Genomic DNA, 14333 nt, shown 5'->3' on the forward strand with positions numbered 1-14333 from the left:
TGTTTTTATCTCAAAATCTTTAACAATTGTGTATTATTAATATACTTTTGTACTTTACTATAATAAAACAGCGACATTGTTGACGAGAAGCAATTAAACCACATACATCACATATTTCTAAATGTAAGCAGTAGTTTAGGCACAAGATAGATTTTTTGTTATGCCGCATGGTTTTAATCCTGACCCTTCTCCTACACGGAGAAAGAGGCCCAGCCGTGGGATGTTACACGCTGAATCGTGATCAAATCCATGATTTTAAATGCTAGTCAGGTGTTTATAAAAAACTTTGGTCATATGTACCTATGATATTCATCATTACAGCCTAAACAGTCCACTGCTGGACATAGGCCTCCACAAGTTTACGCCAAAAATAACGTGAACTCATGTGTTTTGCCCATAGTCACCACGCTGGGCAGGCGGGTTGGTGACCGCAGTACTGGCTTTGTCGCACCGAAGACGCTGCTGCCCGTCTTCGGCCTGTGTATTTCAAAGCCAGCAGTTGGATGGTTATCCCGCCATCGGTCGGCTTCTTAAGTTCCAAGGTGGTTGTGGAACCTTGTTATCCCTTAGTCGCCTCTTACGACACCCACGGGAAGAGAGGGGGTGGCTAAATTCTTTGGTGCCGTAGCCACACAGCACATGATATGATATTAATTTCATAGTATTAAACTGTATTACATTTCAAGCAGTTTACAGTCAATAATTTTCAAGAAAATCATTCAAATTAAATTATTTCTGAATTACCAGAGCTCTTCCAGGTTCACTTGTGTGCGTTAGTCTATATATTAATATTTAATAGTCTATATAATAATATGCGTTTTTCGATTTCCAAAAACAAACCATTAGAAATTTTAACTGATAGAGTGTGTTTCTTTCTCGCTAGTATAACAGTGGCCCAGAGGTCTAGACCGACTACGTAAGTACTAGATGCAGTAGATATGCACTCGCTTAGCTTCGCACACAACGCTTTCGATACAGTCTAAACGCGTTTACCTGCGCAAGTTGTTTTTTTTTTTGCGTGATTTTGCACGTGTAAACTCTCGCATGATTTTGCGCGTGTAAATTCTTGCGTGATATTGCGCGGGTAAACTCCCGCGTGTCTTCGTGTAGCCGATTTATTAATATTAATTATTAATTGAATTAATAATGAACCTCTTGATTTCCCGCTTATAGGTATACATTTAATAATCTAAACGCTTTTTTTTATAGATGTTCTATGTTTGTATAGGAATAATACATTGTTATAATGGTAAATTAACATGTATGTTTATTTATCACCCGAGTATCTTTCGTGTATTGGTCGATAATATGTGAGAAAGAATAGGTATAGTAAATGTGATAGGGGTACAAAATAGAATATATTTATAGTAATGTGTGCTTAAGGCCTTTCACATCCTATCACAGTCCACTGCTGGACATAGGCCTCCTCAAGTTTGCGCCAAAAATGGCATGAACTTGTGTGTTTTGCCCGTAGTCACCACGCTAAGTGGGTTATTTAAAATGATGGAAGTCAGTTATTCAATAATAACAATTTTGCTAATGGCAATAGTTACATATTTAATTATTGACTAGGCAACACCGCGTACCAAAGAATGCCTTGCCATAGTTAAAAAAATATTTTGAGTCAATTGTTCAGAAAAATATAGAAATAATAAGTATTTATTAAAATAATAGTATTAAACACTTTTTTGATTTAATTATTATTGTGTAAGACTGGTCGGTAAGAAAAAATAATGAAAAAAAAAATAGCAATCAACCAGTACTACATTATACTTAAACACGTAATAAATCTGCCTGTGTTGCGTACATTTACGCATCACCGCTTCTTTACTAATAAAACATTGTTAGTTTTAATTCTTAAAATACTGTTCCATAACTTTTTCATACGTTTACATAGATACTAATAAAATATCAGTAAGTTTGACATTTAATTTTTTAATTTAGAATCTGCAAAGGTTTTATATATTATATTTATTTATAGTCAAACTTTTGATGATACCAACAGTTATATAAGTATTTATGAAATAGTTTCTATTATATGTAACACTTTGTACTCGTGTAGTCAATATTAATTTTTTTAAGCTATAACGGCAGCAGGTTTGACGAAATTTTAACTTAAATTTTATTCAATTTTAGATTTAAAAATTATTGGCTTTTATACAATTATAGTTATAATGTATATTAAATCATGTAATTTTTTTGCTATACATAATTTAAAATTGGGTTTTGAAGATTAATTAATTAGGGGACGGTGGGGGGGAGGGGGTCGGTCTCATCGTCTATTTAATGATACATGATAAATTTTAAACAGGCTTACCTCGATTTTAAACCCGCAATATTGATAAAAATTTGAATTTATTTATACATAGAGTATTTAAATTGACAAGTTTAGTAAATATTTTTATATAAAAAAAATATATACTAAAGGTGTTCGAGAATAGGATTTTGTAGGTAACTTTGTTGTTGTTATTGATATCTTAGAAATAAAAAATATTTCGGAAGCTTTAGTATATTATGGGGTACTCATTAATTTAGGAAGACATGCTTTAGTATACTAAGGTTCCACTCGTCCTTGACTTCTTAGATAACTTTGAGGGATCTTCGAAAGTCATACGACATACGAAATATATATTTCTTTTTTATAAATTATTATATTCAACTAGCTCATTGACGCAGTATATAGTGATCTTTTTTTCTGCTACAGGGTTTGTGGGTTCGACTCCCGTCTCGAGTCTGAGTGTAATATATATTTAGTTATGTATATGTAGGTGATATAGGCATTGAGTTAACTTAGGAACTGCGACCGTGTGTTTGTGTGTTTTAATTTTATTTTATATATATATTGCCCTGGCTTTTGGCTACGTCAATGTTTTAATAACATAGTCTTGTATATAGTATAGTAACATATAAAACTAACATATCATATTAAAAATAAGGGTGCGGAGGAAGGCGTCGCCCGCGCAGACCAAAACCGGAAGTTTGTCAATGTCGAGGTAAAAATTAATGTTTGATTAAACGCACTTGTATAAGTCTGTACAGCACTGTTACATGTGATATTATTTATATCTGAATAAACTGCTATGTTTTAAGTTATTTGCTTGGATATGTCTAAGGATCGGTTTCACGGGTTGTGGGTATTTATCCTGCACATAAGTTACGAATAGACTTCAACAGCAGGAGTAGACAGGCCGGAAATAAGCTCTCCTCAATTAATTATTTACAACTTTTTGATTCATATTTGTGTAATAATAATACCTCAGTAACTTTTATCTGTTGGATACCGTCATCCGTCTAACAGTGTTATCCACAGCTGGTGTAACAGGCCCTAAGACTTAGTCTTGTGGAATGATAAAAAATGTAACTTTCAATTTTTATTAAATAGCAAAAAAAAATTATTTGCGGTGTTATGTAATACTGTTAATTTTGTTATTTTTGTTGTTAGAAGCACTAGTACACGTTTCAAGCACTTTTCATTTTTATTTATATGGAATGTTTTTTTTTTGATACAAGCGAAAGGCATTAAATAAATAACACATATACTATATACTACTAAGGTGGGTCACAGCAAGAAATTTCCTGCTCAAAATCTTGAGCAGCCCGACTGGGAAAGTACCTCTCGACCTTACAGAAGATCACAGCTAAATAATACTGTTTTCAAGCAGTGTTGTGTTCCGTTGGTGAGTAAGGTGATCAGAGCTCCTGGGGGAATTGGGGATAGGATCGGCAAGGCGCTTGCTATGCTTGTAGTGTTGCAGGCGTCTATAAGCTACGGTAATCGCTTACCATCAGGTGAGCCGTACGCTTGTTTGCCGACCTAGTTGTATAAAAAAAAAAACTAATACATCCATAAGTTGTATACCTATCTTGTGCCCTAATGTTTCTATTTGATTGATCTTTTATATTTTTTATGAAGCTTATAAATGGTATGTAGTTTATGTAGTTTCATTTAATGCATCACGCTTGTATCCACCCTGTATGTGATAGGAACTTATGTATCATGTATGAGTATAAACTAATTTGTAAATATAAAAATAATTTATGTATATTTTAAATATTATACAAAAAAATATTTTTTATAATATTTTAAAGAATTGGCAATTTTATATATTTGAACAAATAATTTGCCAGTTGCTAGCTTAAGTTTGAGTGTAAAATGTCACTAATGTGACCATGACGAAACATTACAAAATGTTATCATTGTTGCTATTTAAAAATTTAATATGAATATTTTTTTAATAAATTGGAGATTAGTTTGTTTTACGAATTTGTACAAATTAATTTTAAAGATATAATCAATATCGCGTAATTATAAGTTGCCAGTCAACGTGTAAAATGTTACCAATATGCAATTGGCAACTCGCTTGTAATACTTCTGCTATTGTATGCTTCTTTTAGTCAACGGTAATCGCTTACCATCAACATGTTATTTTTAGTGGTTATTGTTGGAACAGTGAGCGGTGGTGGAGTCACCCAAAAATATATATGCCTTTTTGACGTTGACATACACACAAAACAAAACTATTTACTGCTTAATATTATTAATAGTATAGAATAGTTGTATAGTTAAGTCTTTTTTTCTAACGCACTTTTATAATAGAATTTGTACAAATTTTACTACAGCACTTAATGCTCAATATCTTGGAAGTGTAACTTGGGTCTCCCATCTCTTAGAGGGCCTTAGCTCTCAAGTCTCCCTTGAACATGGGGCATTCTTGACTATCTATTTTATTTTTTAATGCACTTTGATAATAGGGTCACTGCTTTAACATAGTACCGAATTTATAGAATTTTGGAAGTGTAAGTTGGGTCCCCCATTCCTCAGAGGGTTTTAGCTCTCAGGCTCCCTTCGAACGAGGGGCCTCAATGGGATACACTGCTCACAATTTAATCGAATTACTATTTTTAGCTTTTACAAATCAATGGGTCGCAATTGAAGGGCTCTAAATCCATTCATCATTTTGTGTAACTGTATATAGTGATGCTTGGTTATATTATTTAAATGTTATTTTATATGGGTTTAAAGTCAAAGTTTATGTTATAAGCTTAGAGTTATTTTCAACAAGTGGCGTGCATACTTTACACAGACAATTCCAACAGAAATATGAAGTTATAAAAATAATAATAATCATAAACGCTTCACACTCGACGGCCCCCAGTAGGTTTTTCTTCAGTGTCGGGGGTCCAGAAACACACAATATACAAGCACAAACGCCCAGACCAAGACAAACATCTGTATGGTCAATGCAAATGATTGTCATGTGTGGGGAGCGAATCCGCGACCACTAGCGCAACAACCAGCGATGTTACCACTTCGCCAACGTGTCGTCATTAAAAAAGATCTGCCTGTAATTTTTTTTTGTGTTGTCTTACAAATGTATAGTAACAATTTTTATTTAAAACAATAGTAATGTTATATATTTAAAAACTAGATTTAAATCTACATCGCTTTTTTTGATTTGGTGTTATTTTTTTTTGCGAGACTGTCTTCAATTGGTTTATATTAAAACTTACCAAACAGTTACACAATTATACATTATTTAATACATACAAAGTTGTACATCATATAAGTAGTACTAATATGTTATAAGATTGTTTACATTTGTACCAATTAGTATTATAATCACCTCTGGTTGCAGACACAAAAAAGTGTGTGCGTACAAAGTACACATGTCAGAAGTGAAACTTCTTTCTCAAACTAATTTTTAAGTCTCGTTTATATTTATACAAATCTAAAGCTTTAGATTTCCGTTCCAGCGCCATCGACAAAAACGTTGCCGTTTCATCCGTAAAAATTTTACCCTTCTAAAAAAATAAACTTAAAAAAAAACTTAATAAAAAAAGTTAACTTTTAACTTCAAAAATTAGAATATTCTTTTTTTTAAACATTATATTTTCGTATGGTCAAAAATAATATGTCAACATTTTTGCAATATTTACACAACCAGAGTCCAAAATTTAATTTTGTATACAGTTGCAGGTACGAATTTAGACTGTTAAACGAGATGAATTTAAACAATGTCGATTGCAACTAATTCAGTTGTATTTTTTTAAGACATGTACACTGCAGCGGGTTCATCTTTTGTGCAGAAAAAATTAATGTTGACATTTAATTGAAAATAAATAAATAAAATAAAATAAATAAAATAAAATAAATTTCTACAGTCCATCTGTAAATAGTTAATCGTTTAAGTAAATGGGTATTATCTTATCCCTTTAGCATAAAGGTTGGGGATTAGCGAACTTGGGTAGAGGGTAGGCTATCTGCTTTGTATAAGATGCACGCCACTGTAAATTCAAGTAAGTTTATTCAAGTAGGTAATAATATTACTGGTAGTTCCAGGACGTCTCTCGCGAGCAGCCGCCAGTCTTTGACGTCGTATGTTTCACCTACTACCGAGAGGGCTACCTCGCCAGATCTCACTGGGAAGAGGGCATCTTTTGTTGAGGTAAAAATTATTTTATTACGCTTACATTAATTTGTATTAATTCCTTTGTAATTGTAGTGTACAATAAAGTACTCTTCCCCCCTCTTCCCCCCTCTCACCCTCTCTCTTTCGTTCCTCCCTCTCACTCCTATTTCTTTCTACTTTCAACGGAGATGGAATGAAGAAAATTACCCAGGTTTTGTAGGATAATAATAGTTGTGTGTATAGATACCTTCATAATTTAAAAAAATTCCCTCTCATTGCCCAGAAAATTGGAATCTTATAATTTTGGGCTCCATCTGTTGGGTGAATAATATTTGCTTTTCCAATTATTAATGGTATATGCCATTGTTCCAGACTGGTTTCGTGGAGACCCTGACTCCTCAGTTCACTCCAGGACAAAGTTTGACTTCGCCGCAGCCAGTTTCCACAGCGGTTGAAGATAAACTGGCTAACATGCAGGCACAACAGGAGGTTAGTAGGCTTAAATAATACCTCCCCACTTACAATGAGCCCTACAGCTGGAAATATCCTTGTATATACGATATACTAGCTGACCCCACCCAGTAATTATAATTTATTAAAATTTATGTACATTCTATATTCAAACGGAGGAGAACCAAGGTAACCGACAATGTTTGAAGGATCTCACAGCTGAAGTGGCAATGGGTAGGTCACATAGCTCGAAGAACAGATGGTCGATGGGGCGGAAAGGTTCTCGAGTGGCGACCACGTACCGGGCGCCGCAGCGTTGGCAGGCCCCCAACGAGGTAGACCGACGATCTAGTCAGGGTCGCGGGAAGCCGATGGATGCGTGCTGCGCAGGACCAATCGTCGTGGATAACATTAGGGAAGGCTTATGCCCAGCGGTGGGCGTCCATAAGCTGATGTGATGATATTCAAATGCGCCATCTATAATCTAGAAATAGAAATACGGTGCCATCTACCGGATATCTGTGCAACTTAGATGCTAAACCGCTGGATTTTATAGAACTAACCGAGAAATACACACTAAATTCGTTTAATAAACATTTAATTTGCAATAAACAAATGTTGAGATCAACAAATGAGATAGAAACTACTCAATCTCGCAAGTCGGACCAAATTACAGATGCTTACAAAATTTAATAAAAAAATTGGTCCAGTAGTTTCGGAGTTTATCGCTAACATACATCGTGACGCGAATTTTTTATATATATAGATGTTAAAATATATAAAAGATATACTTCTACTTCAACTAATGATATCTTTAACATCTATATTCAAAATAAAATTGATTCCAATTTGAATTTTAATTTATAACTTCAGTTATATATGCCACATAATATCCAAAAAATAGTTCTGGCTAAACCCAAACATCTTTGCTATTTATCTAAAACTGCTAAATATCAATTTTTTTTTTTTTGTTCTAGATTATAGCCCTTAAATCTGAAGTCGAAGATCTCAAGGAGAAGTTGGAAACGCTGAAGGTCCGTCGCGCCGAAGACCGAGACAAGATCCGGGAGCTGGAGAGGGTCCGTCTCCAGCTGGATCAGGCGAACGAGTTCAAATCCAAGATTATGGAGTCGCAGGCTCAGTTACAGCGGGATTTGCAGAGGGCCAAACAGGAGGTAGGTGGAGAAATAGGGACTTAAGTTTAGTTATGTTGGAAGAGAGAGTGGAAAGTGAGCCGACGGTCGACTGGCCAAGTACGACTGGTCAACCTTGAAGATGATCACAACTAAATAACACTACTCTCAATTAGAATACAACAGTGTTCCTGTAGTCAGTAAGGTGGTCAGAGCTGCTGGGTGGGGTAGGGTTGGCAACGGGCTTACAATGCTTCTCGTGTTGCAGCCGTATTTAAGCTACGGTAACCGATTACCATCGGGTGGACCGAACGCTTGTTTGTAGTATTATACAGTTTTATAAAAAAAAAAAATAATCATGATTACTTTTTCGGGTGGCGAGTATATGAGCAAGCAGTGATACTTAATATCGTCAGATATTAAGTTTCACTAACCCTGGTAGTATCGAAGGATAAAAAAGTTCCTCGCTCACTTAAAGAAATATAAGGCTATGAGGATATGAGAGAGAAACCAATAGTCTATTAGCCACTTATCTTCTCCTTGAGTGAAAGTTTTCGTTTTTTCCAAAAGATAGGTAGTATCAAAATTCTCATAGTATTTAATGTTGGCAGCTCCGAGAGGCTCAAGAGGCACTCGAACTACACAACGATGAGACAGCCGAACTTCAAGAGGCGGCAGAAATGGCAGCCCTTGACAAGGAAATGGCCGAAGAAAGGGCAGAAGCGCTACAACTGGAGCTGGAACAGTGTCGAGACAAACTGGAGGAGGCTACGCTCGACCTGCAGCTCATGCGCGCCGAGATGGAGGCCGGCGGGAACATACGTGAGTGTCTCGCGTCACGCGTCACACATCACACGTTACGCAATACAGCTTACACGGGCGTCGGCGGTAATACCGCGACTAGCTGAAGTCGCGTCACACATAACAAGTCACACGTAACACATCATACGTCACACTTCACACGTCATACGGGACGTCAGTGTTAACATACGTGACTGTAGCGTATCACACATCACGCGTCACAGCCATAGTGACAAAAGAACTCTTAGAGATTTGAATACTATTAATTAAAATGTTTGTAAAAAACTTCTAATCAACTGGTTGTTCGTACTTACGTATTCTTATGCTAATATAATTATATCCTTCTGCTATAACTTTTCTTGTAATTTTCTTTGTATATACTGATTTCAGACACGACCGCTTTACTCAAAATACAAAATATATATGTTGCAAATATATTTCTATACGATTACCACATATTAGGGGACTCCTTTGAAAAACTTATTTGTTTCATTTATTATGAATTTTTTAAATATTTTCTTGTCTTTCAAAAGTTTTATTTATTAAAATTATTATATATGTATCTATTTATTTATTTATTTAAGTATATATTTTTTTATTTTATAGAATTTAAAGAACAACTAATGCATGTACGTACAATAAGATAAATTATTTTGGCATGAGTTTTTTTTTTTGTCTCTGTGTGCTGTATGATTATAATTCTTTTTTATATTTTTTGTAATTGTGATTTTATTTTTGTTGTTTGATGTCACACATTCGTTGGATAGGGTCACATTAACCTAATTGTTTTACTGATGGTACACTTTAAATTATTTTCTCTAAAGAAATGATAAAATTAACATGTTTCTCTCTGACGCGTCTTATGACGTATCTTAATATATATAAATCTCGTGTCACAATGTTTGTCCTCAATGGACTCCTAAACTACTTAACCGATTTTAGTCAAATTTGCACACCGTGTGCAGTTTGATCCAACTTAAAAGATAGGCTATATTTTATTTTGATATATTATGTTATTATTATATTTCAGGAAAAAATAAGGTGATACGAAGTTCGCCAGGTCAGCTAGTTTATTATAAAAAAATTTATGCTAAACAATTTTAAAAACGATTTTTTTATGTGAAATTTCTTTAGAACCGTTGTGATTTGAAATTCGATGCGTCACGATAAAGAAAGTAACACATAAATGTACGGGAGAGAATGAGATAGAATGCATTAGTGCTCGAAACGTAAGCGACGCGTTGTGCGTGGCGCTAGTGGGCTCGTCGATAGAACAAATCAAAACCTACCTACCTATGACTTTTAAGAAGTTTCACTTCTGCCATGTGTGAATTGCACACACACGCACACACTTTTCTCATACTCCACTTTTACTAATTAAGATTGATATGGAAAAACAAATTAAAATAAAGAAAAATAATTACGGTTATAAACTTAAAGCGAATGTGTGACTTTGTTTTTACTAATATAAGCATGTTTTACCAGTTTTCTTTTCTACATACACCTTCACCTTGCGACTGACTATGACTTAAATTTCTTCCCCAGTACCCATTCGAATTAAATTTTGGTAAATATCATGACCAAAAACGACCTACTTTCCTATTTAACTACATGGCGAATTTTAAAATTTTAAGGCAAAAAAGCAGGCCTTATTTATACCTTTATATAGAAATTTTTCATATGAATCTTCCCTCAAAATTATTTTATGTCCTCCAAGATTAGAAACGTTTTGATTACATCTAAGGCTACAAAAATTAACCAGAAAAAAATGGCTACTTTTCCCTCAATTGACCAATGCAAAACAAAATTTTGAAATTTGTTTTAAGACCCAAGCACATATACTCCTGTCCAGAGCTTACTAAGAACTGCTTCCCAAATATAATACAAGTGAAGATAAAATTCATTTAAGGTGCTCGAAAGATCTCGTCTTTTGTCATTCATTTCTACCCCGGTAATATATAATACAAGCGAGTAGAGCGTCAACGACTTTGACTAGAACTACTCAACCCACTTCAAGTCTTTCTACCACTGACACTAAGTAGACAAGCGCACCGTTCTCACCTTTCCACCAGTATATTATTTATTACCCCCCCCCCCCCCTCCCTCTGACAGTAAAGACTTTGACTAGAAAGCACTACCTAACCCAACTCCACTCCTCTAACTGAGATTGATCAAACAAGCCCATCGTCCCTACCTACCAGACTGATATGCAGAATCCCTCCTCCCTGTAATCATTTCCTTCTCCCACTGAGACTACGCAGACAAGCGCGGTCTGTATATCCTTCAATCCGTTCCATTGACTTTGAATAGCATCCAAGCCCCGAATTACACAATCCCTCGTCGAGCTGACCGGACAAGCACCCCCCCCCACCTCCCCGGTATCATAAGCGGGTAGAGCGCGTGTACATAGCGGCGTGTCTGAGCAGAGCACCCGTACGCAGCGGGCGAGGGCGCGACGGGCTACGAGCTGCGCCAGCTGCAGCAGCAGAACGTGCGCCTGCGGGACACGCTGGTGCGCCTGCGCGACCTGTCCGCGCACGACAAGCACGCCATGCAGAAGATGGCCAAGGTGAGCGCCGCCGCATGGCCATTGGACAGGTGGTGCAGCTGGTGACGCTGGTGGCACCTTGCCGGGAGACCAAGGACGTCACCGAAAACCCTAGTGTAGGGCTACGACAGAAGGTGCAGAGGGTGACACCTTGCCAGGAGACCAAGGACGTCACCGAAAACCCTAGTGTAGGGCTACGACAGAAGATGTAGAAGGTGAGCCAGCTCGATCGAAGAATGGTCTCATGATCGAGGACTCACGTAGATCTGCATCCTAATTTTTTTTTATCAATAAGAAAGTTTCGAAACTTTTCCTTTGTTAGAGTCTGTTATTATTTTTCTTTATGATTCTAGGATTTGGAGCAGTATAAGTCTGAGATAGCTGAACTTAGCCGGACAAAGGAGAAGCTGTCAGCCCGCGTTGAAGAGTTGGAAGCGCAAGTTGCTGATCTAAGGGAACAGGTGAGTTCTAATTAAAATTATTTTGGACATTAATAGCTAGTCTCCCGTGTTTGAGGTGACTTTAAATCAAGGACTTGAACTGTATTCTCATTTTCTTACAGTAAATTATTTTTAAAAATATTTTAATAATTAAAATTACGAAAAAATTATTTAAGATATCCAAAAGCATAGAGCGTTGTTTGATGACAAATAAGTAGAGAATTTTACTTATATTTGCTTAATACATCGAAGTGATCGACGTTTTAAAGTGATTTTCTTGACACTAGTGCGTATTAAAACTATGTTTACCGTTAGTAGTTTTTGTCATTCTGAATCATCAACACTATTCAATTTTCATCGCTTACAAATAACTGGATTTTGTGGGAAAAACAACAAAAAACTGTGCATGACCGTAATAGTAACTTCCTAAGTATAGGTTTTTTTTTTTGCACTTGTTTTTAGGTCGACGCAGCTCTTGGTGCCGAAGAGATGGTCGAACAGCTCGCTGAGAAGAAAATGGGCTTAGAAGATCAGGTTGGTATTAGGAATACATGCCGAATTTTATTTCAATGACTAAAAACTGCAATTCGTCTGGGTAACTTTATCGTTTACCTAATTTAAATGACTATTCAATAAATATTGTACAGAAAAGAATTTCTTTCAAATGTGGTCAGAAAACAAAACGAAAAATGAGAATTTAAATTATTCTTGTACTTGTACTTTTTTGTTTGTCTAAGAAGTTGAAACAAATGCAAAAAAGCATTAATCTCTGTTAAACACACAGAAAAGGCAGAACCTATAAATTAGGCAAAATATTCCAAAAAACAATAATAATAATAATCGAAACTAAAAATATGGTAACCCATCAGGTTGAACAACTAAAACAAGACGTCCAAGAGTTAGAAGCGCTGCAGGAAGTACACGAACAGCTGGTGGAGTCCAACCGAGAGTTAGAGATGGACCTTCGTGAGGAATTGGAAATGGCTCATGCTGCTACAAGGGAGGTGAGTTGTAGTTCCATGAGGTTTCAGGAATATTGCTTTTTAGGCTTGCGATCAAGCCCGACCGATGTCTGGAAACAAGCTGTTCATAATTTTTGTATTATTGAGCCTTTGTTTTCTAATGGATTGAGGTAAGGCCGAGCCAGAAATATCTTGCTCGAAATCTAGACCCTGGCTAGGACAATTTCTTAACCTTCATCATTATCATCACTTCAGCCTAATACAGTCCACTGCTGGCCTCCACAAGTTCGCGCCAAAAATGGCGTGAACTCATGTGTTTTACCCGTAGTCACCACACTAGGCAGGCGGGTTGGTAACCGCAGAGCCAGCTTTGTCGCACCGAAGACGCTACTGCCCGTCTTCGGCCTTCGGTGTATTTCAAAGCCAGCAGTTGGATGGTTATCCCGCCATCGGTCGACTTTTTAAGTTTCAAGGTGATAGTGGAATTGTGTTATCCCTTTGTCGCCTCTTACGACACCCATGGAAAGAGAGGGGGTGGCTTAGCAACCTTACACAAGATCAATACTAATAATAACTCAATTAATGTTGTGCTCCTGTGGTTAGTAAGGTAACCAGAGCTGGGGAGGGTCGTGAGTAGGGTTGGCAGCGCGCTTGTAATGGTTCTGTAACTGCTTATCATCAGATGGGCCGTATGTTTCTTTTCCACTTTGCCGTTTCTAGTACTCAAAAAAAAACTTGCCATCTAATAAAAATTGGTATTACATTTAGGCTATAAGAGAACGGGAAGCGGCCCTGGAGACAATACTGGATAGAGATCTGACAATAGTTAAATTCAGAGAACTCGTCCAACGGATGACCGAACAACACAACGAATTGAGGAGTCAGTTGGAATCCAAGCAAGGTGAGATCCATAAAATACACAACACACATACTGTATAAGAAAAACAATGATGAAAACGTTTCAAAGTCTAGGTCCATCTTCATTTTTCTTTTATATAAATGTTTGTAACACAACATTATATTGCGTAGATATTACTCTTTTTGTTTATTCGCTTAATACCGGAACAGTACAAAGATGTCGACAACATCTTCCGGATGGTTGATATTCATTTACGATTAGTTAGTCGCCATCTTCATTATCTGTTTTGCAGGGTAGTTGCCCAATAAATACTGATATTATTATTATGCTTCTAATAATTTTATAAGATTGTAGTGCTCTTACTGTGTGTTATTATTGGTTGAAGTACCGGAATAACATAAAGATGGCGACACCATCTTCCGAATAGTTAATACCTATTTTCTGATTGGTCATTGATATCTTTGTAATCTATTGGCGGTATGTTGTCCTATAAATATGATAATTTGTAAGTGAAGAGGCAGTTATTATTTAATTATACTGCGGCTAACGTTGTAATGTAGTTAAAGTGTGTATTGTGAATAAATACCTATAGATTTGAAATGAGAAATAAGTGTCACGTTGAGCGTTTTCCAGTTTTGCTTTACATGTTAGTACTATATTCAAAAATGTCTGACTTAATTAGGAAATGGGTAACTGCTTCACAATCAATAACTGTCAACAGAATTAAATC

General features: G+C 36.1%; 1 protein-coding gene across 1 annotated transcript in view; it reads left to right on the forward strand.

Moving 5' to 3' along the window:
* Positions 1 to 14333, forward strand: part of LOC123667284 (dynactin subunit 1) — a 38958-nt gene that overhangs the window by 3107 nt on the left and 21518 nt on the right. The window contains exons 3-12 of the mRNA XM_045601240.1: positions 2937 to 2993; positions 6335 to 6446; positions 6783 to 6899; positions 7838 to 8035; positions 8605 to 8815; positions 11221 to 11363; positions 11696 to 11803; positions 12245 to 12316; positions 12652 to 12786; positions 13513 to 13645. Of these exons, the coding sequence (XP_045457196.1) occupies positions 2937 to 2993; positions 6335 to 6446; positions 6783 to 6899; positions 7838 to 8035; positions 8605 to 8815; positions 11221 to 11363; positions 11696 to 11803; positions 12245 to 12316; positions 12652 to 12786; positions 13513 to 13645 (1286 nt within the window). The remainder of the gene's footprint in view (positions 1 to 2936; positions 2994 to 6334; positions 6447 to 6782; positions 6900 to 7837; positions 8036 to 8604; positions 8816 to 11220; positions 11364 to 11695; positions 11804 to 12244; positions 12317 to 12651; positions 12787 to 13512; positions 13646 to 14333) is intronic.

The sequence above is a fragment of the Melitaea cinxia genome, chromosome 27 (genome assembly GCF_905220565.1).
Source record: "Melitaea cinxia chromosome 27, ilMelCinx1.1, whole genome shotgun sequence".
NCBI lineage: Eukaryota > Metazoa > Arthropoda > Insecta > Lepidoptera > Nymphalidae > Melitaea > Melitaea cinxia.